The sequence below is a fragment of the Struthio camelus genome, chromosome 28, assembly GCF_040807025.1.
Source record: "Struthio camelus isolate bStrCam1 chromosome 28, bStrCam1.hap1, whole genome shotgun sequence".
Taxonomy (NCBI): domain Eukaryota; kingdom Metazoa; phylum Chordata; class Aves; order Struthioniformes; family Struthionidae; genus Struthio; species Struthio camelus.
This window is the reverse complement of record NC_090969.1, coordinates 1984755-2009525: the sequence shown is the minus strand read 5'-3', so window position 1 is coordinate 2009525 and position 24771 is coordinate 1984755. Positions and strand designations below refer to the sequence as shown.

The 24771-nt window shown below is 48.9% G+C and overlaps 1 protein-coding gene across 1 annotated transcript; it reads right to left on the bottom strand.

Annotated features, from left to right (window-relative positions):
- Nucleotides 1–5507: 5507 nt before the first annotated feature.
- AQP2 (aquaporin 2) lies at nucleotides 5508–12358 on the bottom strand. The gene is made up of 4 exons (XM_009687763.2): nucleotides 11897–12358; nucleotides 9428–9592; nucleotides 8581–8661; nucleotides 5508–7790 (listed from the first exon to the last, which is right to left on the bottom strand). The coding sequence occupies exons 1-4, from the start codon at nucleotides 12257–12259 to the stop codon at nucleotides 7575–7577; spliced, it is 825 nt and encodes a 274-aa protein (XP_009686058.1). The 5' UTR covers nucleotides 12260–12358; the 3' UTR covers nucleotides 5508–7574.
- Nucleotides 12359–24771: the final 12413 nt, after the last annotated feature.

Genomic DNA, 24771 nt, shown 5'->3' with positions numbered 1-24771 from the left:
TCCTCTGGCGGAAGCGGTTGCACTCCGCTAACAAAGCATGCAGGAGATTCATAGAAATCATTTTTTTTTGTTTTTAAGTTTGAAGAGAGATTTAAGTGCTAATGAGTCGCATTCGTTGCTCCCTTCTGCTGGGCCGAGGCAGACCTGCACCTACCCTGTGCCAATGCGGTTAAAAGCAAGGATGGATTTCCCTCCAGAGCAAACAGGAGGGACTTCTTCCTCCAGAGCCTAAAAGAAACGAGCCCTTTTCTCACAGCTGTACCCAAAATCCTAAGATCTAGAGAGTCTCCAGGAGTCCTCACAGCACCATTCCCAATAATTGTATTCTCCTGGCCCTGCTGATTCTGGGGAGATTGCAGAGTTAAAAAACTAGATCTGTTATCCTAGAAACACCTGGTCCGTTGGCGTGTTTTGGTGAAAGTTTTGCAATCTGGTTTTTCAAGATACTCTGGCCAGATTCCAGCTGGAGTAATTACTTGCCACTTCCCTTCAGCCCTGCCTGTGGTTTCAGCTGCAGAAAACGCACCTTATCCCTTTCCTCCAAACGCTTTTCTAACGCGGCCGCTGCGGCTCTCGCTCGGCGGCGGCCGCGTTTCGCCGGCAAGGCCCCCCCCGCCCCGGCCCCGCAACGCGCCTGCCCGCCTTATCGCCCCTTCGAGGCCACCTCGAGGTCTTGAAAACAGCCCAGCGCCAAAGGACGCTCAGCCAGCATCCCCGGGGGCAGATAACGACCTCGTAGCAAACCGGCTCTCTGCCCCGCGGGAAAATCCTCCAGCGCGAGTCAGGGAACGAATCAAATAAAGCTGAAAGCAGCTGGGAAAACTTCCAGCGAGCAACGAGTTGGTGCTCTAATGACGGGCCCCGGCAAAGCTATTTTCCCATGGCCGTTTCCTAGATTTTCCTCTTTGGGGCATGCCTGTTTGGCGTCTCTGATGCGTAAGAGCGTTGCGCTGGCCTTTGGGGAGGGCAATAGGAGGCTCCTTTTCCTCTGCCCAGCTGTACGGCCGCCAAGGCACTTGTACGCATGGCAAGTGTCTTTGATCTGTCAAATCGTGTTGAAATAGGCAAGACGTTCGGGAGAGCCTTGCTGACAGATGGGCACCTACGCGGTGGGGTCACGCGCCGCCTCGTTTTTCCCCCTCCAGGCTTTCGGGGGATAGGAGATGACGGCGCTTCGCTTTTTCCCCTGCAGCCTTGCCAGCGTGACGCTCGTCCGCGTCCCACGCTTGCTCCGGCACAGGGGCACAGAGGACCGGCACTGGCATGCGAGGCTAGGAGGAAGGAGGTCTGTGCCTCATCCTCACCCGGCGCGGGCTCGGCCTCACCCATGTAGGCGTGTGTGTTATTAAAAACGAATACGTGTGCCGGTCCCTGTAGTCCCGCGTTGGCCGGTTTCTTTTTCTGCCCCTGACGCTCCGGCTGCTGTTAATGTGTCGTTTCCCGCGGGCAGCCCGGACCGCTGGAGCCTTCCAGGCCGGGTCGCAGCGCCAAGCCCGGCAGATCGGATCGCAGGCAGCCAAACCGGGATGGCACCGGCCGCGGGGACCCCGCACCCGGGGTCTGCACCTCGGCCCAGGACCTTAAAAGTGGCACAGCGATGTAAACAGGAATAATAATAGTAACAGGAGGCACCTCCTTCCGCTGGAATCTATGATTAGCTGGGATTAGATGACTGGAGAAAGTTAGGTTTAGTTTGTTTTTTTTTAAGAGAAAGGGTGTTTTTTTGCTGGCTCAGCTTTGGGAGTTTGCTGCAATGCATCGAGGGGGGCGGGGAAAAAAAAACCCATTGGGAATTAAAACTAGAGCGAAATATGGCAAACTTCTCCCTCCCTCCCACCGAATCAACCCCAGGCGGAGCGCACGGTAGCCCTGCACTCAAATCCCAGCTCTGGCTTTTGGGGCTAGCTGCGCCACTGGAGCCTGCAGTTGCCTGAGGTCTCCCGGGGCTGTTTGCTGCCGTGGTCTTGCCTTGACGGATACAAGAAGCGATGAGGATTAGTGCAAAAACCGCACCGCTTCTTTCTAGTGAAGCATGATGTGTCTGAACAGATCCCGGGGCTTTTCGGAGAGGGCTTTCAAGGATTTCTCTATCCTCGCTCACACGCTCTCTTTCAAGGTGAGGGCTTATCCTGCTGGCCTGAGGCTGGTGGTATTTGCACCTTCCCTGCTTGGTGCTGAGCACGCGGCTGCAGCCCCAGAGCATGGGGCTTTCGCTCCCCTTGGTAAGCTGAGGGAGCCCTTCGGAGCAAAAAGCCCTTGAGCCCCAAAAAAAGGATGACGACGAGCGGCCACGGGAGCCTGTGCTGTGGGAGGTGCCTGGTGCTCCATCGCTGGCATCCATCGTTGGCAGCTTGTCTGTGTGAGCCTTTTTGTTTTTTATTTTTCTTTTTTCGGCAAAAAGCAAATCGGGGGAGCCCAGCCGCTGGTTTGTGAGCCAGGTTCAGCCTCAGGCATGTCCCCTCTTCCCTCGCTGCTGATCTGGCTTGCAAAAAGTATCCCGAAGCTGCGATCCTGCCCTTGGTGCCACCGAGCTGGCCAAAGCGACCTCGTAACCTGTGAGTCTGTAAACAGCGATGATGCTATTTAAATGCTGAATAGTATTAACACTTAATGACAGCGTTGCTCCGCTCTTTGCGTGAAAATTACTTGATGGTCTTGAAGGCTTACAAGGAAATGACTGCAAATGCTTTGGGGCTGGCCTGCAATGGAAATGCCAGCCTTCTTAATAAGTAATTTGCATCACAATCGTCATTAAACCGCCACATGGGGATAATAATGCATATCAGGGAAAGCAAAGGCCCAGGTAGATAGATCTGTGCAAGGTCACGCAGTGAGAAAGCTGGGCTTGAAACCCAGGTGGCCTGATTTTCAGGTCTAGCCCATTTCACCAGAGCCACCTGCATCAGCAAGATTAACTTTGCAACACGCCGGGAGAGGCTGCATCTCTGCTTGTCGAGCTAAATCAAACTTTTATGAGCCAGCAGCCATTTACCACCGACCTTGGGATGCAGACAGCAAAGGCCTGGCCTGCATTTGGGAGGTGGTGTCTTTCTTATTGAAACATATTTGCCCTGAAAGTGTGTCTTATTTCTTAACCTGCGCAATCTCCTTGGAACAGGCATGGCGATGACCACGGAAATAGTCCAGGCAGACGGCAGACACCAGGAGAAAAATCTCCCTCCCCTTTTTGCATGGGCCCAGAGGCAGGTGGAGTGTGGGGCAGGCGGGATGCCTTCCCGTGGGGTGTCACCTCTTGCGTCCGGGTCTAGTCGCAGGCTGTCACTCGTTTTCCACCTCCGCAAGGGGATTTGAGAGACATTGGTGGAGATAACGGCTCAGCCCTCCTTGAGAGCCTGCTACCAGGATGGGAAGGCATAGGAATGGCTCGAAAGCCAAATCTGGAAGCTTTAAAAAACTGAAATTCTCACATAATCACCTGGTTCCAGGAGCCCAGGATGTTATAGAAGAAAATATTGGCGGTAATACGTAGACAGCTGGCTACCCCGGTGAACCGGGTCCCCACCCTGTTCTGCCTTGGAGACTCACAGTGAATGCATCAAGAAATTTATCAACGTAAAATATTGCAATAGGAATTAGGCGAGGAATTGGCTTCTCCCGTGGAGCACCAGCTGTTCCCATCTGCCTTCAGGGATGTTGTCCATGGTCCTTTCCTGGGTTGCACCCAACTGTACCTCACCCTCTTGCTGCCTTGGATGGATTTAGCCTCCTGGGCCCTCTTCAGGGGAGCTGGAACATGCCTGGGAAAGATTTCTGCAGAGAAGGGGAACACAAATAAATAGATCCATAAAAATAATTAGGTGCCTGCTTTTAGGCCATGCGATTGCCAGGTAGATGCTAAATGGGAGCCGGGTGCTCAAATGCCCTTGAGGAGGAGGGACGTTGCCTTCTAGGTAACTCGCTGTATTTCTAGGGGGTTGTCCCCCATTTGCACCCATGCCACGGAGGAGGAATTCAAGTGCTGAGGCAGCGTTCTTCGGCACAGAGAGCGGTGCACTTTCAGATTGCTCTGACCCTCCTCTACACAAAGAAAAAGGTCAGCAGACAAATGTTGCAATCCTCTTGCATTGAGTGTAAACATTGGAAGGAGAGGCCATCTTGCCACTAATAAGGAGACCCCTCTCTTAAAACATTGTTGGTGTGCATTTCACGAGGCGGATGGCGAATGGCTGGTGTCGAGGGCACAGGAGCATGCACCCAGGGAGGGGGAGATTTTTTCGCTTGAAAATATAATAATATTTCTCAAAATAACTTTTTCAACATGTTTATTTCCTTTTGCATCTGTCCCTCCACCCCTGGGTGGGGTTGTCTGTTGGGAAATGCGGCGGTACCTGGGTTGGCCGGGGTGTTGGGAGCTGTGCAGGTGTGCTCACGCAATGCCGGTCCCAACAGCCTCTCCGGCACAGCTTTCCGGAGAGGCAGGTCTTGCAGTGTAGCTAGCATTAGGGGCATGCAGTTTTGTCTAGTTTTGGAGTACTAGAGACCCAATGGGATGCGGAGTGAATTCTGCCAAAGATGTGCAATTTTTGGCATTCAGTTGGTATTCTGAAGCAGTTGGATGGGCTTCGTCTGGCAACGACAGGGAAGGGGGTCTAGGCCTTTCTGAAATGCTAATGCTCTTGAATTTTCACAGCACCCAAAGGATCCTAAGCACTTTGCAGAACAGCACCCCAAATCTGATGGGGCTGAGGAACTTCAGGTCTTGAAGGTGGGACAACAGGAAGTGAAGAAAAGCCTCAAGGACTCAAGCAATAGCAGGAGGTAGGAAGAAACATGATTGGAGATATTTAGTCTAGAGGGTGATTTTCTTTTCCATTTTATGGTTCTGCTTTTTATTACAGGTCCCTCATTTTGCTTATAAAGGCTGAGGTATGGTGCAACAAATATTGCGGATAGTCATTGTGGAGGGTTAGGCATTCATCGGTGAGAATGGTTGGGGTGGTGTTAAATCCTAGGTTAAAGCATTCCTGTCGAGATCCAATATATAAGTGTGATCAATTTAGCAAGGTCTGTGGCTGCTCTGATCTCCGAGTTGTTGATCACGCTCTCTAATTTGAGTTACACTGGTGCAAATCTGGAATGACTGGCTTGGTTTCCTGACGGTGCAACTTTTGGAATTGCCATTGGAGTCAATGATGCAGCTCCGCGGAGAAGGTGAATTCACGTACTTGACTGAACTGAGAGGGCTTTAGCCATCCAAAAAGCTGGTTTAGTGAGATTGCTTGGTGTCAACGCTGGCATGCCGAGATTAGAATCTGGCCAGGTCAGAAATATGAGCGTCGGAGGAGAGCTAAAAGGGGAATGTTCTTTATTTTGTGAGTTTCTATTTTGAAGATGTAGGTTGTCTAGCGTTGTTTTTGCAAACCAAGCCAACAAGCATTCAGAGTTGCTGAGGCAGCTGCACTTGAAGCCAGTCTGGGCTGCATTGCAGTGGTGGCTATGGGATGTTTCTGGTTCCCAAAATATTTTGCAGTCTACACAAAGGGCTTAAAAAGATCTTATATGACTATAACTGCGTCATTATTTTTATTTGGTTTGCATGTACTGATTTGGTATAGAAGTGATTTAAAGCACTTTATTTCAAAGAGTACAGTAAATTGTCAGACATTGAAACTCATCTTCTAGGGCTTTGTTCAGTTTATATTAATCTTAAACATTGTCAGAGTAAATAATAAATTAAATGCATAGATCCGAAGGAGAAGAGGCATATAATTAACACGAACATTAAAAGAAAGAAGACTAGGAATCAGCTATACAGTGTTTTCTACAGTAGCTCCTTGATGGGATAAATGCTGGGTTAGTTTCTTTGGGTTTTCCTGACATATATGTGTTAAACTATTGCTAAAATTTGTTACACTTTGACAGCAGCCTTTGGGAGATATTTGCATTAATTGGCTAGAGGAGTAACATGGATCTTGGGATTAGAGTGAACAAAACAAAGCAAAGTGGGGATCTGACAGAGTTTCTCCCCTTCTTCCACAGGGAGACAGTAGGGATGGCGAACAGGTGACTACTAGGGGAGGTGATGCAGGAGATCCCATGCTCTTGGCCTCACTTGGTACAGTGAAGACCATGAAAACATCTTGTCTGGGCCAGATTAAAGATTTGTTTACTCCTGTTTTCTCTGCAGCAATAGTCATCAGTACTTGTCTGAGGAAGAGCACAGCAAGAGGCAAAAGAAATTAATTCGATATAAGAAGATGGTACAAGCAGTGCGCCATGGATAAAGAAGAGGAAGAGAAGTAGTAGTGATGGTGATTCATGTTGAAACACTCAGAGGGAGGAAAATAAATTATCAGTAATGCTCCTTATGATTTGGAATCGGGTCCAGTTTTACTGAATGACCATTAATGACCATGGCAGAAATAGCCTGAAAGCAGAGATGATGTTTTGTGATGATGCAGCGCTGAGGAACATCACCAATAGAAAGAAGAATTGGGACGTGCAGGAAATACACGACTTTTAGGCTGAGTAATAGAAATGGGATGAAATGTAATGCTCAAAAGTGCAAAGTCAACTCCCAAAGATGCAAATTCTTAGACTACTTTGGGAACTGTAACCGAGTCCCGACAAAGCAGGAGAAAGAGGTGGGTTGATTATGAGCCATTGGCATGATGTGGTTGTGAAAATGGTCTGGGCTGTAGGAAGCAAAAGATGGGAAAGTGTCTTGTGTTGCTGTACCAGCCCCTGAGAGATCACAACTGAAATACTTTGTGCAGAGGCAAGAAAGCAAAAAAGCAGGGAGAGAGAAGAGCCACTGAAGCTGAAGAACAACACTGGTACAGGAACAAATGAGCCGTGAATGAATACGGGCTGGAAATTAGAAGGAGGTGTCTCATCGTCACAGCAGAGAGCTTTAGAAAGAGCTCCCCAATAGGGTCGGGGAGACTCAAGGACCCACGTCCAATCCCGTTTTCTCAGGAAAGGCCCCATGCACGTGAAAAATGTCTGCGTCCTCTGGGTGGGGCATAAATGGCTCTTTGGATTCTCACATCAGCAGTGCTTGCAGTTTGTGAGATACTTGCAGCACAGAGCAAACGCTCATGTGTTTGCAAACAGCTGGGCAGTGAGAAGGGATGGGAGCCAGGTAGGTAAAGTTCAAGAGCAATGAGGCATTGGGTGGCAACCTCCACACCCACGAAGTGGCTGTAATAATAATTCTGCGCAGGGACTTGGAGCTCTTTGTGAAGGGCAATGAACTCCGCTCGACGCTGCCTATTGCAAGGGGGAACTTGCCTCCCCTGCGAGAGGGACCATGGAAGCTGCCAACCTAGAACAGGACCCCGTTGGCCTCATTTCTGTTGCTACACTGGTTGTTTTGGTTTAATGCCATTTCCCCCAGAGTTAGAAAACTAGAAGCCACAGGGAGAGGTGAGTGACAGAAGGTGAGTTGATCTGTCACTGTGCATCTTCCCGGGGACATGAGTCCACTTTGCACTCCCAGCAAAGCGAGGGGAGAAAGGGGACAGGTGAAATGCTCATCCAACCAGGTGCTATGTCTAAAATGGACATCCGAGTTTTCCCCAGCTCCTCCCTCAGTCTGGGGTGAGGTGCGGCTACACCTTCTCCGACATCCCCCTTGGCAGGGTCTGCGGGGAGTGGAGTTCCACGGACTGCCTCCGGCGGACTTCACGCTCCTTCCAGTCCTCCTCCGGCTCAAAGCCTTTGAAGATGGCCAGCCTCTCTGAGAAGGTTTTGGCTTGCGGGAAGAGGATGTAATTGTAGATCACTGAGGCTGCTGCTGCCCCAACTAGAGGGCCCACCCAGAAGACCTGGAGAAAGAGAAGAATCGAGGGAGCGAAAATTGGCTTGAGTTTGGAGGATGGAGTGGAGCCAGGGTCTCTGAAGAGCATTGAGGGGGGCTTATGTAAAGACCTTCCTATACTGTGTGTATTGGGAGCAAAATACAGATGCCAGCCCCACTTTCCTCAGCCATCACTGTTGACTTGAACTCCTGTCCATTGCAGTTGTGCCTGAATATATCTAACCATCACTTTTGGTCTCTTCCTCCTATGTTTTGAGTCAGAGCTGTGTGATCTTCACTAATGATAGATGTGTCTTCCCACCCATTTATGTGTTGTGATAGAGGTGAGGAGCCCACCAGCTTGGGCTGGACGCCTCTGAGCACATTATCTTGAATGACCACATCTCCTGCTCTGAACATGCTCTTTGCAAATGGAAAGGTACAGGACAGTCCCTAAAGGAGCTGGTGGAAAATATAAGCCCAAATCCAACCAGAACCAGGAAAGCTTCCCGGTATGGTAAGAGGAGCTCAACTCTCCATTGGTTTTGCTTCTTTTGCTAGATCATGGTCAACAAACCACATACTCTTTTCGTGTTGCAATTCACCCTGCTTAGATAAGCCAATTAATGAGCCAGTGGCTCCACCTCTTTCGGCTAATCTCTACATCTCTCCTCCAGCTGGAAGCTAGCACTGAAATGCCAGGAATCTGGCTGGCTCTTTGGCATTCTAGGAATATTGGTAACCGGGGAGGGGGGGGCTCATCCCACTGAAACGGCAGGTAGACCTGCAGTGACAGGATGTGCAACCTGAATTCTTACCCAGTGGTCACTGAAATCTCCAACTATCACAGCAGGGGCAAAAGATCTGGCTGGATTCATGGAGCAGCCAGTGTAACGGATCTGCGGAGAAAGGACACACTTCTTGTTAGCATTAAGCTCTTTTGCCTCATTTTTCAAATGTTCTGGTGTATTAATAGCATGATTCATTCACCATGCTGACAGTTCATCCTCCAGTTTGCACTGTGCTAGGAAGAGGGATACTAGCGATTTCCAGCACCTGAGTCAACACAGGAGTTGCCTGTATTTGTGCATCTTCTACGTGAGCACCGTGCATGGTGCAACTGCTGCAGACAAAGTAAGGAGTCCTCCACTGCGGCTCACTTCTAGCGCCTTCGGCTGGGTGCGGTGCCCTGCACTGTGACAGTGACTGCTGGGACAAGCTCCTCCTGTACCTATTCCTAGAGCAAGTTGCTGCTCCTTGCCACTATGGACAGCAGAAAAATGGTCCTGTAGACACAAGAGCTTGTAGATCATTGGGGACAGAAGATGCGGTGTAAAATTTTACTGTTTTAATGCATGCACTGAGAAGCTGGGAGGGTCAAGGGCTGCTTTGTTCCTCCCGACACATCTGTTCCCTGCAAAACAGGCCATTTCCCTGGCCATCCATCCCAAATGCTTACTGGTGTGTAATTAATACAGTCCTGAGTGCCTCAATTGCTAATGCGTGCATTCCAGGATAGAAGATTGAGCTGATCCCTGGGTTCGTGGCTTGGGAACTCCCAAAGGGCCTCCAGGAGGAGCAGAGCCCAGTGGGTGTTTTCTTATGTCTAATAAAAGCTGACCTCATGCTATAGCTCCGTTCTGGCTTTTAGCCCGCTCTACATACCCCGAGGAGATGTCCTACGGCAACAGAGAGGCCGATGGACAGGGCAGGAGACCCCAGATTGTCCTCCCGTCGCTCGTCGGTGGATGCAAAGATGCACAGGACTAGCTGGAAGGTGAGGAAGAGCTCGACAGTCACAGCCTGCCCTGTCGTGGTCTCGTTGTGCAGCTAGAAGGGAAGAAAAGACATATTTCAGGGGTGGGCGAGTTTGGTGACTGAGACAGACATGTCGGAGGAGGGGAACACAGTTCAGGAGGAACTCAAAGGGAAACAGGAAATAAGGGAGATTTTTGGCACCAAAGGGAAGAAGAGGAAATTTTTCCCAGAGAAAGAGGAAAGTGGGTAAATAGGTAACGTATTATTGATGTGTTAGGAAATGTTTTCATGATATTTCTCTGGGTATTTCACTTTTTTCCCCCACCCTTCTTTTCCTCTCAGGGATTTTTTTTTAAAATGCAAATGTCTTTTGGAAAAGTTTATGAATTGCATTTTGAAAACGTCAAAAAAGAAATGTTTTGGCACTAAAAAAACATTTTCTTTCTTCCCACTCTTTTTTGACCACAAGAATTCATCAGGTTTGATGTGAATTTCTGCCTAGTTGCATCCCCCTCCCCTCAAACTCCACTTCCTGGCACTTTATTATCTTTGACAGCTTTTAATCCAGATTTGAAGGCTCTGGCAGCACCACTGTGCCAGAGCACTGCCGATCGCAGTCCTGCTCATCTGTGTTCCCCCCTTGGTGTCTTTTCTCCTTCTTGGCCTGTCCTGGCACAATCCCGTGAGTGCTTTGCCCAGTGACACCAGTGTCTTCTGGGACCGTGGAGGTTCCCTGCCTGGCTGAGATCCAGATCTGATCTTGCTCGCTCTCCTCTCTCCGATATTCCCCATCTTCTGAAGGATAACTCATGCAGGCAGCTACAAGATGAAGAGCCCACAGGGGAAAAATCAAAGCCTGTTTTCCTCCCTTTTAGTTGGTTTAAGCTGTAGAACAACAGGGCTGGGTGTTTTCGAAGTCTCTCCTAAAACTCCTACTTGTTTTGTTGGTTTATTAAACCTCAACTATTATCAGTCTAAATAGTCTTGTTCTTCAAATTAATCCTCAATCCCTTTTTCAACTCTGCTAATCTCCTTGGCAGCGAAGCCGGGGCCCGGCAACGCCTTCCTGCTGCCAACTGACTCGTGTGCAAAAGGGGATTTCTGTCTGCAGCTTTCTAAAACGCGCTGCCTTCCTGCTCCCTCGCCACCCAGCTTGCTGTTGGGTGATGCTGCTCCCAACCCCGGGAGATATGGCCGCACACATCCCTCTGAAGGGGAGTCATGAGGCTTGGAGAAAAGCGAGATGATAGTGAACCCTGTGACTTTTTTTTTTCCCCTCCTCTGTTTATTATTTCTACCTCTTTGCATGGAAGGAGAAGGGGATGTTGGAGTTCAGGAGAGGATACCACCAGGGGAGTCTCCTCGTAGCTTCTTAAGCTTCCAAATTTTTCCTTTTTTCCCGTGTCTGTAAATCAATATCTTCTGAACACCTCTTTCTGTGTTTTGGAGTTGCACAACTCCTGAAAGCAGAGTCAGATCCTTGCAATGCTTCTGTAGCTATGCGATGGCATGGCCGGGACATGCACAAGTATCAGGCATTGTGATAAACCAGCTGGAACTGGCGCTGTTGTCCCTCTGCATTGGGACACAACAGAATGAAGAGCTCTATCTACTGAAAAGCTGGGATTCAGACAAAAAAAAAACAAACCTGTCACACCATCCTCAGTGCCAAGGGATCCGGCACAGCACCAGCAGCCAGTAAATACTGGCAAGACATAACACGGAGAGGAGAAAAGGCTGTCTGTTCCCACATCAAGACTAGCAAGCAGGATGAGTGGTGGGCAAAGAGGCAGGAGCTGCCCAGGAGCCCCAGCACTCCCAGGAACAGAGTGACTTGGTGATTCTAGGCACTGCAGCGCGTCCTTATGCTCATCTCGTGGTGGCAGCCTAGCTATGTCCTATGATCTACGTCCCAAGTCGTACCCCAGACCTGGGCTAGCCTCAAAGACTCAGGACACCACTGTGCCACGCTTAGGGCAAGGGAAAGGGAGAGGTGATGCTCTTGGTTGTATCCTTCCCTAACCCTTGGTCTCCTCAAAATATAGATCCTCCTTGATACAACCCTAAACAAAATTGAGATGTGGATGACCTCATCTCCCAAGGTAGGTAGCCATTTGACCAACTGAATCACATCTCTGCCTTTGTCCCAGAAAGTGGACGGGGCAGTCTCGACTCCTGGCTTCTTCTCTGCTCCTGGAAAGACCCTTGATGCAGTAGCCTCAAGTCTGGTGGTACACCAGACGTACCACCCAAACCAAATAAAAGCAGTCCTTGCTGGCCATGAGACCTTTCTTCACATCCCTCAGCCTTCCCAAAATCCCTGCCCGATTTTTCCTGTTCCCTCTCAGCCCATCCACAGGCTGAAGTCTTTCTTACCTTGTTGATGGCCAAGCCTTCCCGGGCATTTGCTGGGGTGATCTCATGTAAGATGGCTGCCCCAGCGACAGCCCCCAGGAGCTGGGCTACCACGTAGAAGACTGCGCGGAGGAAGGAGACATGTGAGCCTATGAGGCAAGCCACCGTCACTGCTGGGTTGATATGGGCTCCGCTGATGTGTCCCAGCGCTTGGACCAGCGTGCCGATGGCCAAGCCAAAAGCCAGGGCAATTTGAAGAATGCTCGGGGAAGCCGAGGGCCAGTTCAGAGCAGAGCCCAGGCCAAAGAGGATGAAGATCAAGGTAGCCAGAAATTCTGCAAAGACAGCCCGTGTGAAGGCTACTGAACGGAGCTCCCACATCATGGAGTAGCTTTTGCTGGAGGTTGCAAGGACTGACCCTGCTCGCGGTGTCTTCAGGCAATTGCTACTGTGGCTGCTGTGTCCAGAGAGGATGACGGGGGATGGCATATATATATATGGATGCAGAATGCCAAAGGATCTCCTGCTGATGGAGGTGGGATCATGGTCCCAGGAAACCTGATGCTCTCCTTCATTTGTGTTCCAGCTGAGGGAACTTCAGACCCGGCCCCCTCCATTAAGCTGGGGAATGCAGCGTTTGCCACCCTTGGAAGGCCATAAATCAACCTTGAGCAATGTCGCAAAACCCTGTTCCTTTTCTCCGGGACTTTCTTAACAGGGGCCCTATTCCCAGAGTCACTTTTTGCTTCTCTTTCCCCAACCTCTATCACCTGCTGCATGGGAAGGAGAGAAAGCAAGTGGGGCATATAACTGTACCCATTTTAGGCCAATGACTAATTTTTGATGCTTTCAACTCAGGTTTGAACTTTACTAAATTCTGAAAATGTTAAGTGTTTCTAAACCTTTCTTTCTTGACCCTCTGTTGGAATAAAAGTGCAACATGCTTCATGAGTCTCACGCAATGCATAGATGAACAACCTCGAACACCTTGGCATGGCTGTTTCTGTGAATGGTACAAGTCTGTAGAGAGTGTGCATGGGGCTGGAGTAAGACTGACTTGTGTTGAAAAGGAAGATTTGGGCCATGATTAAATAACTAGGCAAAACTGGATACAGACAAGTCTCATGCAGGCACAAAACTCTAAGTGACTTACTACAGCTGGATTCCTCAGAGTGCCAGAACTTTATAGCTGGGGCACAGATTTCCTACCCAGAGAAATGGGAACAAGCCCCAAGAAATGACTGGCAGGCAAGAAATTCTAGTGTGAACAAATGACATGCACAGCTGGAGTACCGGCTGTGCTATAATTACGGGGATTTTGGCCAACTTGGCTCTCAGAAATGTCTTCTTACTCTTGGCACTCGTCCCCAAAAGAGGAATGACTTTTTTCTTCTTTGGAGCATGGTTCCTCCACATCATCCATTCACCCATTCCATGACAAGTTCATTTTCGTTCTCTTCTGTGGCTTTGCTTAGGACATATTTGTCAGTTCCCTGGTGATGTCTGTAAAGCCTTTCACTCCTAGTGTCATTGAGGTTGGTCGGTTTGCTGGAAAGATAGCACTTGTTTCTCCCTTTTGTCCCTTTCTTTAGCAGACTCCATCGTTATTCTGAGCTGGGAGGAACATTCCCCCAGGGTAGAGCTGGAGATGAAAGGTTCGTTTTACTTGAGAGGCATAAGGAGCATCGGAACTGTGAGTCCATTTTTTGGCTCTGACAAAGGCTTCCACTGTCTGATAAACCAAATATTTTTCCCCTCCAGAGGAACCATGCAAGTGCCACCAGGCTGGTATTGAAGGCTGACCTACAATATTCCACATTGCTTTAATTGTATGTGAAGGCCTGTTCCTTCCTCTACAGAAGGTGCATGACAATACTTGGCCTATCTCAGAAGGACGCTTATGGGGACATGCTCTTTACAAGGGAGAGATTATGGAGAGAGGAAGCAGAGCGTGTGGGTGAGGCTGGAGCTTGGAAGACTTGGATTCAACTTTTTCCTCCAGAAAGGATGGCTGCTCTCGCATTTCCCAGTTGTCTTGGGCACATCATGGCACTGTTCTAGCCTCCAGTTTGCCAGCAAACAATCCAATCTCACAAAACAGGTGGTGATGCTAAATATATTTGAGGTCCTGATAAGCCATGGAAATAGCGACACATCAAATCTGTGGGCTCATGCTTCTGCCTGCTTGGTACAGATTTGTGAGCTTAGCCTTAATTAAGAGATAGTTATGTCAGGAACTATTAATGTGGGCTGTTATTAGTATATAGAATGACAGATAATGAAGATAGGCAATTAACTGGAATTGATACACTTTTTGATTATACTCATGACAAGCAAGTCATGATGTATCATTGCTTAATTAAAAGGAAAGAGAAGTAAGCAGGATTAGCTCTAAGCCACTTAAAAATCTAACACAGCCTCGTGGTCCCTGCTTCTACTTGGCCTCGCAGAAGATCCTTCAGCCCTCTCCTGGGGATCGAACGCAAGCATTTAGAGCATGTTGGCGTCTGCGGAGGGGTGATACGCTGTTCTTCCTCCCGATGGCAGAAAATGGCCTGGTAATGCATTTTTAAAGAATATTTTGCAAGCAAGTGAACTGTGCTTGCACAACAACTTACTTCTCAAGTGACTTAGATGTCTCAGATATCTCTGCTTCCCTGGCTTTGAGGAAAGTATAAACATCTTTAAGGTATCTCCATTCCATCTAAAATACCTCTGAGCCACAGAGAATAAAAGATTTATTGCACAAATAACTATGTGAGTTTTCCTGCTTGGATCTGATCCTTCCATAGCAGGAGGTGTGTGTGCTTCCCAGACCTTGCTTGCAGCTCCGTTTTTTGCTCCTTTCTGCCAGTAGTGTGCGACTCCACTCTCTCCAACAGCGCTCCCTTCTCTCCAACAGAGGAACAGACACATGTAGCAAATGCTGGTTTTCTTAGACACCGGACAATCCATAGCAGGACCAACTCTTGGGAGAAAACTTTATATAATAAAGTCAGATATTGGTTCTGTCGTTCATGGAAATAGATGTTTTCTTTCCAGGAATGGAGGTGTTCACAGACATGAGGGCAAAACTGAAAACGCTACCTCTAAGAGCTCACTAGGGGAAGCCTTTAAAAGAAGGAATAGGAATGTGAAAGACTTTAATTGTAACATTGTGACTAACCTCGTTATTTCTCAGTTAAGGCTTTCTGTCTGCTGCGAGGATAAATCTGTTTTTCAGTGCATTCGGTTACCAAGCAGTGACACAAACGCCCCATCTGCGTCCCACAGCGCTGCGCGGGGGAGTGACAGCCACACGCTAACTGCCAGGAGACTCGGGGAAGAGGAGCAGATGGGGACAAGGTTATGGGCATGTTTGTGCTGGGATCAGCATGTGGTGACAGCAGAGGCTGAAACGCCTCGGCTAGCTCTTCACTTGGGGCATTGGAGCACCTCCAGGATTAGTTTGGCTTCGGAAACCTTCTCCAACCCAAATGCCCTGACCCTCATGGGCATTTTCTAGGCAGGCGGTTCTGCAGACGGGAATCCTTCGTGGCAGAGAAAGGACCAAGCACTGGTCCCTCACCTTGCTCCAGCCTGAGTGCTTTAACCATGAGGCTCCCTCACCAGGGAGGGCACCTGCAGAGGTGCCAGCAAAGCATCATGGGAGCAGATTAAGACCCTTTTTAACTGTAGGCTATTGTGTTTGATTCAGGCGTTTTCTTTCTCCAGCTTTCCCAGCAGATGACAGATTTATGGGGATGTTTCTGATGAACATTAAGAGACTTCCTAGCGACGCCGATGGTCCTGTAAGGGGAACTAGGCTTCTCTTGCCGTTGGGTAAGAGACGCAGCGACATACTTTTTGCCGCAATGCAAACAGGGACATGTTTTTAATTGCATTTCACAAACATACCAGAAAGTCTTACCTCTCTTGCACTTCTCGTTGGAGAACAGACAGAGCAGAAGAGAATGTCTTTACTCTCCAGGGAGAGGTGACCAGCAGGAAAAGTTATAGTCTCCCATTCATATCGCATCAAAAGGACATTCAGCCGGAGGAGCAAAATGGAAAAAAATCAACACCTTTTCCGGCATTTCAGGCCAAATCCTAAATCCCTATTCATGCAAAACTTCTGCTGGCTCTTGCAGTGTTTATTGTTCTTGTTTTAATTGAAGCAGGATTAATGCAGCCCTGATTTCCTTCAGTGACTTCAATGAATTGAGCTTGAGCACTGGCCAGGAACTGGGCCTGGTGTTAGGAGAAGGCTTCATTTTATTTTTTTATCCCAACTCAAGGACTTGCAAGTTCAGTCCTGAATGTTTGTCTAGTCAAGGTAGAAAGCAAGACTCTGGTGTTGCTGGAGCTGGGTTGTGGCTCATGCTAGGATCAGTGCACGTTTCTGACGGCTTTACAAAACACTGACCTCTGTGAAGGCCAGCTAGCCTTCCATCCCAGCGTGGTCTGATCTTTAACTCTTTCCTCTTGTGATTTGCAGAGAGAAATTGTTTTCCTTTTGCTAATATGCTAATGAGACCCAGGATGTCCAGAAACAGGGAGATAGAGAAATCGAGGTTTCTGTCTCTGCAGAAAGACTTCACAGACAAGACAGGGCCAATCCCAACAGACATCATGGTCAGAGACAAGGCTGAATTAAGTAATGACCTCCCTTTAAACATCTCCTAAGGGATTAAGGAAGGAGAGCATTTTTCCCTTGGTAGAGTTGTGAAGTTCAAGGCCAGGGCACAGTATATTTTGCATAAACATTTATAGGAAAATAATTAATGCTTTTCCCCTTGAATCTGTGAAATGGATAAAACCAGAGACCAGGATATGTATATAGGTAGCAGATTTTCAAGTGAGATAGACCACTTGGCCTTACCAGATCGTGTAAGCACCTTGTGCTCTTTGCTACTTAGCCAGGCATGAATATTACATTAGTTAAAAACCAGCAGATTGCAACATCATCCCCAGGTGACAGAAGTGCACAGGGAGACCTCAGCTTCACCCCTCTCTGGATACCCAATGTCATGTTTGCAAAACAAATCACCTCTAATGAGCCAGTCTCCCAGCAGGCATAAATCAGGGACATGCCTTTGACATCAGTACAGTGAAACTGAGTGACAACATCAGGAATCTGGCCTTTTTTACAATTTTTCTTACTTACCTCGATGTGAATCAGAAGTAACTGAGCTGAAGTCCATGAAGAAATGAATGGGCTCAATTCAGATGTCTTTCTCCAGAAGTTCTCCTGGAGTTAACCGTGCTAGGTTCGATATCTGTCAGGAGTTGTTTAGATGGAGTGGGTCCTGCCTGTGGCTCCAGCAGCGATGTCCAACATCCCTTTCTGCCCTGTTTTCTGCATCCCTGTGGATCTACAACGTCCATTGCCACAAGGGATTTCTGAGGGAGGGCTGGTGCAATACGTGTATTATCTCACGATCGGCGCTGTGGGTACCAATTTGTGTATTGACTCCTTACCTGCGCTGCAGGACATTTTGTCTGCTATCTCCGGATCTGTGCTGGGAGGAAAGCAGGAGTGTGTCTGGTAACATTACCTTCAAGAAGAGGCTGTTATCTCAGCATCTTTCCTGGGGGCCTGCCGGCGTGCGCATAGGCACTGCGTCGCTAGGTGAGCGGGGAGGCAGACGAACCGCACGCGGACAAAAATAGGTGGCTGCAGTGGCAGCGAGAGGGGAAAGGCTTCCCTTTGGCTATCACTAAAATCTCTGTAACACCCAGCTAGGATTGATGGAGACAGAAGAAGGTGCTTTGCTCCTGAATGTAGCTGGGGCCTGGGGCTGCTTGGGCGGGGGTGTCTTGGATTTAGTCTCAGCACGGCCCTAAAAACAAGCGCATCGCAGAGCAGAGCTTCCTGCCCTGCCTATAGTCCCAGGCAAAATTTTCCTCTGCAGCAGTTTCCATCCATGGACTTAAAAGTATTCCAGCCAGCTCAGCGTGGCACTATCTAACTGTCCGTCTGTCCATCCATCCTTGAATCTCTGTGCACAACCAGGTCTCTCTCCATTTGCATGTCTCTTTGCATTTGCAGTCCTTCCTTGTAGACACGTTGCTTTGCCAGAGCTTGGTGGAAGGGTCCAGAGCTCTGGAAGCTGGCAGGGACAAGAAGCGCAGAGGTGTCCCTGTGAAGCTCAGCATGTGCAACCTCATCGGCAGCCCAGAGCTATCGTGGTCTTTTGCCAGTCTTCTTTTTGGCCTGAAATTATTTGTACAGGGGCTTGGACACTGGCTTGGATACCATTACTCTGGTCTGTGGAAGCATCAGGAATGTGGGGCTTTCCTGGCCTCTCTTGTGGAAACTCCTTGAAAATTCAAGGCAGGACTTTGCTGTGAGTTCCCAGAAGGTCATCTCAACTGAGCTGTGAGCTAAAAGTTGCTTTAGTGATGATCGCTTTCATATCAGGCAATAGCTTTATGTTTCTGGCATTGTTTTAGGAAGTTCCTCCCATCCTAGAAGGAGATTTATATTGAATTTGTGAAGGCAGGAAAGGAGGGCAAAGGAGCAGAACAAAGATCGGGTATTAACCATGAAAAGACCTCAAGAGCCTTCAGAGCTGGCTACTGCCCCCTTTCCACCGCGCTGAATTCTGCAGAGGGCTCCTGTTGGGCCATGTCCTAGGACAGACTCCCAAACTGCTCCTGAGACTTATAATTTTACATAAGACAGGCAGAGAGGAAAACAACCGATTGCATTTCAATTTTTAAATGCATTTGAAAGGGAATGTGCCATTTCCCCCCCCCCTCCATCCTTCTTCATCTATCTATCTATCAGCCATCTTTCGTCCTCTTTTCCCTCTTTCTTTGTTTTATGGTGCAACTTCCACACAAAAGCTGCAATAGTACAGGAGCCATGAAGCTAGTTTCATAAAGCCTCTGGCTCTTTTCCGCTTCTAGGAGGAAAACTTCAGCTTAGGATATTTTTGTTTGTGGTTGATTGCCTAATTTCTGTGTGGGTTTTTTTTTTGGGGGTGGGGCGTGAAGGTGCCAGCAGCGTTGAGTCGCCATCCTTCTTTGATAGAAAGACTTCTTAGGGAGGGAGCTTTCTGCAGCATTTCATAGCCAGGCTCTGTGGTTTTCCCTGCTCCCTGGCAGCGGCTGAGGGTGATGCCATGTCCCCTGCACCTACCTCCTCTGCTCATGGCTCAGGTGGCACAGCGTCCTGCAGCAAGACAAACCTTGCAGGGGGTTATTGCTGCAAAAGAGCTCAGTGGGTTCCTGTCTCATGGCTAACAGAAAGTGGCCCCTTTTCTTTGAGGGAAATTATGGAGAGCTCATATAGGCACAGAGCTACAGAGCTCATATAGGCACATTTGACACCGTCTGGGCACTGACCGTCTTGCAGCATGTGCTTGGCTTGAATACTAATGCCAGTTTGCATGAGATCTTGACATGCAGTTGTCAGAAAGCAGAGCTCTGCATATGTTTTCGCAGAGGCATTTTCAGGGTGCCTAAGTGCATCTAGGATGGGGCCAGGTTCTTCAGCCAGCATCTGTGCTGTGTTATACCGGGGTAAATCTGGCTTGTCCCACTGATTTCCCTCTGCGTTTATACCAGCCTGGAGGGGATCTGGCCCTGGGCTGTCAGTGCCATTTGCTTCCCTTCCTTGAAGCGAACGACTGGAGAGGAGGATCAGCAGCTCCTCAGAGACCTTGCCAGGGAAGTCCGGCATGCGGAACTGAGCTGCCCAAAAGTTTTGCATTTCTTTTTACTGGTCCGATGGAGCTTGTAAACTTGCTACAGAGCGAATGCAGAAGGGGCTGGGGTTCACACTGGGGGTCAGTGTCATATACTAACAGACTGGGAAAATCCCCTGTGAAGAACATGCACCAGGGTTGTTAACTTCTGCTTCAGGTTACAGCAGAGGGTAGGGGCCCTGGCTTAGGAGCGTTCTGTGCAAGACTGTACAAATGCAAAACAAAGCGGCGGTGCATGTCTGATCACTCCTGCTGTAACAATAGGAGACAAAGGCTGCAGATAGATGTGCCAGTTCAAGGGAATTAAGTCATTTTTCAGCATGCAAGCATCAGTCTCCAGACATGGCAAGCCCACGTGTGGGGCGATGTTGGAAGGTGCGTTGTAAGATGGGATTTGAAAGAGAAGAGTGAAGTGGCTCTGTGGGAACTTTGGAGGTGTGCAAGGCAGGGGGGTAAAACAAAAATAAGGAAAGCTTCAGCAGAGCCTCAGCTCAGCTTCCCACCTGGATGTGGCCTGTCCCTCTGCAGATGCCCATGTGGAGACATGTTACAAGCTATTAATGGGACATCATTGCCATGGGTGGTAAGTACCCTCATTTCTAACGTAGGATCAAGCTTCCAGGACAAAAATAGATGCTTTGCAGGATAGCACCTCCAAGGCTGGCTCTTGAGCCAATTTCAGTGCCGGAAGTTTGGAGTCTAAAATGCAGCGAAGTTGTCAAAACACCTCCTTTCCATCTCTTCTTCCTGCTAATTGCCTGGGTCGCAGGTGTCGGGTGGCTGCGTCACTGCAAGGTCATCGGTCATTCATTGTACAGGCTCACAAGTATTTCAAAAATTCATGTGCACATACCTCTGCATTGTGTTATATAAAGCACATTCTTAATAGTTTAAAGAAGAAGCTGCACAGTGGCAGAAAGGTGTCACTCCAAGTGTCACCCAAACCTGTTCTGTTCCCCCACTCCCAGCGGGGCAAGTTTGCATACTTGTGCAATTGCTTTCGTTTAATAGCATCTAATGCACATGATGGTGGTAAGAACATGTTCTTCTGGCAGCGATGAGTGAAATGCACTCCTGAGAAGCTGAATGATTTAATCCCAGGGAGTGTCTCATCTTTATATTTATCTATTTGGTTGGTTAGTGTGTGCGCATGTGGTGTTGTTGCCCTCTCTGACGTGGTTTGTGGGGAACACGGATTTGGTTTCCGTTTATTTTTTAACCTCACCACTGGGACCTGTGCCCTGTAATTCAATCAAATCATACTCCATGGCCCTGGAGGCGGTTAAAGAAAATAGGGCAAAGTTTCCCAAAGCACCCAAATCCTGGTGTTGTCCTAGTAGCCCCGTGGTGTGGTCAAACGCCTTTAAACAACCAAGGGGCTCAATCAGCTATTGCTCCCCAGGTGGCTTGCAGCTACTGGCCACCACTGAGCTTGGAGCCCTCCCTAATTAAAATGCCCCTCAGAGGGTTTAAATTAACATGTTTTACATAGCTGGCAAGGTGTCTGTGATTAGATATGACAGCTCAGCTGGACATTGTTTGGGGGATTTCTTTCCAGGTAGTGGAAAATGATGGTATAAAGGGAGTGATGGAGGGGGCTGTTCTCCTTTGGTGCAGGAAGTGCTGTTAGATATTGTGGTCTGAGCTAGAGGGTGAAGCTTGCTGTGGAAATTGAGTGGGAAATATCCTACCCTGAACAGCTTTGGCTTGTTAGATTTCATAAATTGGTTGTTCAGGGGTGATTTCTCTGCTCTTCAAGAATAGATTGGGAAGGTAAGCTGGGAAGGGAGAGGGGCTATTGCAGCTGAAGGACTCCACAGCAGAGCAAGGAGGTATGAGCTGGCCACAAAGGGAAATACAATGGTTCCTGGGAGCAGCTTTCCACCTTTTGCAGAGTTGGGATGGCTCAGTCTGAGCAGGAGCAGGTCTGGTCTCTGCCCACCCTGTGCCTGGGGTGCTGGCAGATGGGGTGGTCTAACCCCAGGTGGTTCCCCCTCATCCCAGGGACAAGGGTAGGGTAAAGCCCCTCAAGGATGAGAAGATTTTTTTCTTTTATCTTTTCAAACCCCTTTTCACACCCACCTTGATGTTTGCAGCTTGTCTGTTATTCTCCCTTCCTGGGACCAAGTTCAGTAGCAGGATTTAGCATGAATAGTCCATAGATAATTAAGTAGCCTGAAAGCTTAGGGTGAATTCCAGGAGTTTCCTTGATTGTGTGTGTTTTTCTCTTTTTTCTTTCTTTCTCTTTTAAAGTCCACGGCAAAGCGTTCATTGACAGTGGAGGCTTTTGTCTCTTGGGGGATGCAGGCTTGCAGACGGCTCCTGGGTGTGCCATCGCATATGTTAATGCAGCAGATCCCTTAATTATCCCATCAGGCTTTCTTTACCTTGTTTTTGATGTGATTGAGTGTTCAGCAAAGTTGTTTTAATCCTTGTGAAATCCCTTGTGGATTTGGCAGGGTGTGACCTTGACAGATTTTTTTTAAGTGTTACAGTGTGTGCAGGCAAACAGCTGCCTCATGTGGCCTGATGCCCTACTGGACCAATGGTTGGCTTGGGGAGCAGAAGGGGAGATGCTGCAGATGCTGAACGGCTGGAGTGATGCTGTGTGGGCACCTCTGGATCTCAGGTGTGCTCCTTTTCCCAGTGTGTCTATGAGCCTGGGAAAGGATGTGGATCTGTAGGAGATGCAGAGGAGATGCCCTCCTTGGTAGGACAAGCGGGTGCCAGCTCCAGGCTTGGGCTCAGCTAGCTGATTTAGGGGCTTTCTGCTTGAACAAGAAAGCAAGGGATCAAATTTGGAGCAGCTTTTTTAGTGGAGGAGGATGTTCCTGCAAGGGTGAAAGGGCTCTGCTTTTCTTTGCTTTTAGCTGGGCAGAGTTGCCCTATTCTTCGCTGTGTCAGAGAAGAGATTTGCTTTGAGTGTCAGAGCTGACCAGCTTTCCCAGCTCATCTTCCTGGCTGGGAAGAGACGTGACGGTTTCCCAGTGCCCCCCCAAGAAACACTCCCCATTGACATCAGGTTTGGTTTGGGGCTGGGGATAGATCCACTTGGCTGGGCAATGAGGGAAGACCATGATACCCTCTGGGGACTCCAGGGTCAGGAATAACCTTGCTAGATACCAGGCTGGTGGAGGGGTTTGATTTTTCCCTTCCCTACTGCTCTGTTTATTTAGAGGGAGGCCATTGTGGTATAGCAATGCTATCTGCTCTTCTCTGAGGGTTTTTTCCTCTTCCAGCTTCAGTAGTTTATCCCTTTAAAGCATCTCTGGAGAGCGTGGAATGTGGTGCGTGGGGTCCTGCATTATGCCACCAAGGAATCTGGCTTGTCCAGGGACCACAGCTGGGATGAATCCATCTGGCGATTGTTATGAAAACAGGACTCTCCTTTCTCACTGGGATGACATGTGTCACCTGGAGTTTGTCCCCAAACCCTTGACCTACTTGGCCCTTTCCAAGCTGGAAGGGGACCAAAGGCAAGGTCACATGTGAGCTGAGCATCACAAGGTCTCCTTGTGCTTGGCTGGGGTGGCTGGTGGAGAACCCAACCTGCTGGGTTTAGTTTCTCTCCATCTCTTGGGACCTGCCCAGTTTTATGCCTCTGCTCAACCTCGAGGAGAATGAAAGCCCTTGAGGAACTTGTGGTTAACAGACACCTAATTGATTCTGAATAATCCTGACAAGTTTTTGCAGTCTTTGTGGTAATCGGCTCTTTCCAATTGAATAGCTTGGGCTAGATCTGTATGGATGCCAGCTGCACATTGCTTGGCTGCATTCTTTCATTTTCAGATCATGCTTTCCTTTTAACCCTTCCACTGCCCCTTTTCTTCCTCTCCTTGCAGGCAGCCTGTTCTTCATCACCTTCACTAGAGCTGTGTTTGGAGAGTCTGAAATGTGGCCGGGTCTCTCTTGGCAGAGTAAATAGGTAAACTGATATATATGTTTGTTCATTTATTTTGCCTGCCTTGTAGACTTGGCAAACTAATTCCAGGTGTGGTGCCTGGCTGTGGCATGATAAGCAATAAATAAATTGAAGGGGCTGGGGAAGGACAAGAGGGAGGACAACAGGACAGAGCAGTGTTGGGCTGCCCCCCCACTTCAGTATTTTGGATCACCTCTAGCTTGAGCGCTAGTCTCAGCGCTGCCTGAAATTGTGCTTGGATTTGGTGGGAATACAGTTTAAGACACCTGTCATCCATCCCAAGCCTGTGCTGTGCTGCAGGGGGTACTCCCAGGGCAAAGACAAGGACTGGTCTGAAACCTAACCCCATCCCCGCTCTGTGTGCGCAGGGCTAGTAGGATGGAGCCTCCTCCACAAGGTTCAATGCTCCTGGGCACCATCACAAATAAATAACTTAGTAATGATTGGTTCTGTGCCCCTGGCTTCTTCCTGAGGACTCCCAGAGTGTGTACAGGGAGGCCTTAGGGACATCTGTGTCTTGGAAATGGATTTTCGGTCAGGTTTGTACCTGCACTGGTTATAATCTTTGCACTAACTAATCACTGGCTGGGCATCATTTGGGTTTGTATTGGCCTTCTGAGGAGCTGCTTATAACTGGCACCATAGCAGAAAGTGGGACCTTTCTGCTTGTTTGCATTGAGGGTGTGTTGGGCAGGTGTTGTCTGCCTTGTCTTCCTGGATGAATTTTTCTGTCCATGTGAGGCACCAAGATGAGTGATGGGACAGTTATGCCCTTTCCTGCTGCCCCTGTTGCCGGGAAGTGGAGGTGCCTCGGTCTCCCTGTGCCCTTGTGACTGTTTTTTCCTCTTTATGCCCTGTGGCTGGAGGCAAAAGCTCATTTATTTGGCGCCCCTGCTGCCTCCTTGGACATGCTGCGGGCTTGAAGCTGGGCTCCCCGGTCCAGCTCTCCCCTTTGTGGGTCTGCATTAAGGAGGGCTGATTTACAGAGGCAAACTGAAAATAACAGCCTGGGAAAGAGTCTTTCCTGTGCCCCAGAGCTGGGGCTGAGCCTATCCAGAGGGATGAAGCCTTTTCCTCTCTATCCCTCTATGCAAAGCCTGGAAAGGGTCAGGAGGAGAGCCAGAGCCGCTCTCGTGTCAGAGCTCGGCTTGGGCCTTGCTCTCTGCTGCAGCCCCTGAGCGTGGCTCAGCCTCCGGCCCCACGGGATGATCTCTCCCCGCTGGCGGCTGCGTGCATGATTGCAGCAGGGTGCCGTGGGGAGCTGTTGCTCCCCGGCCTCT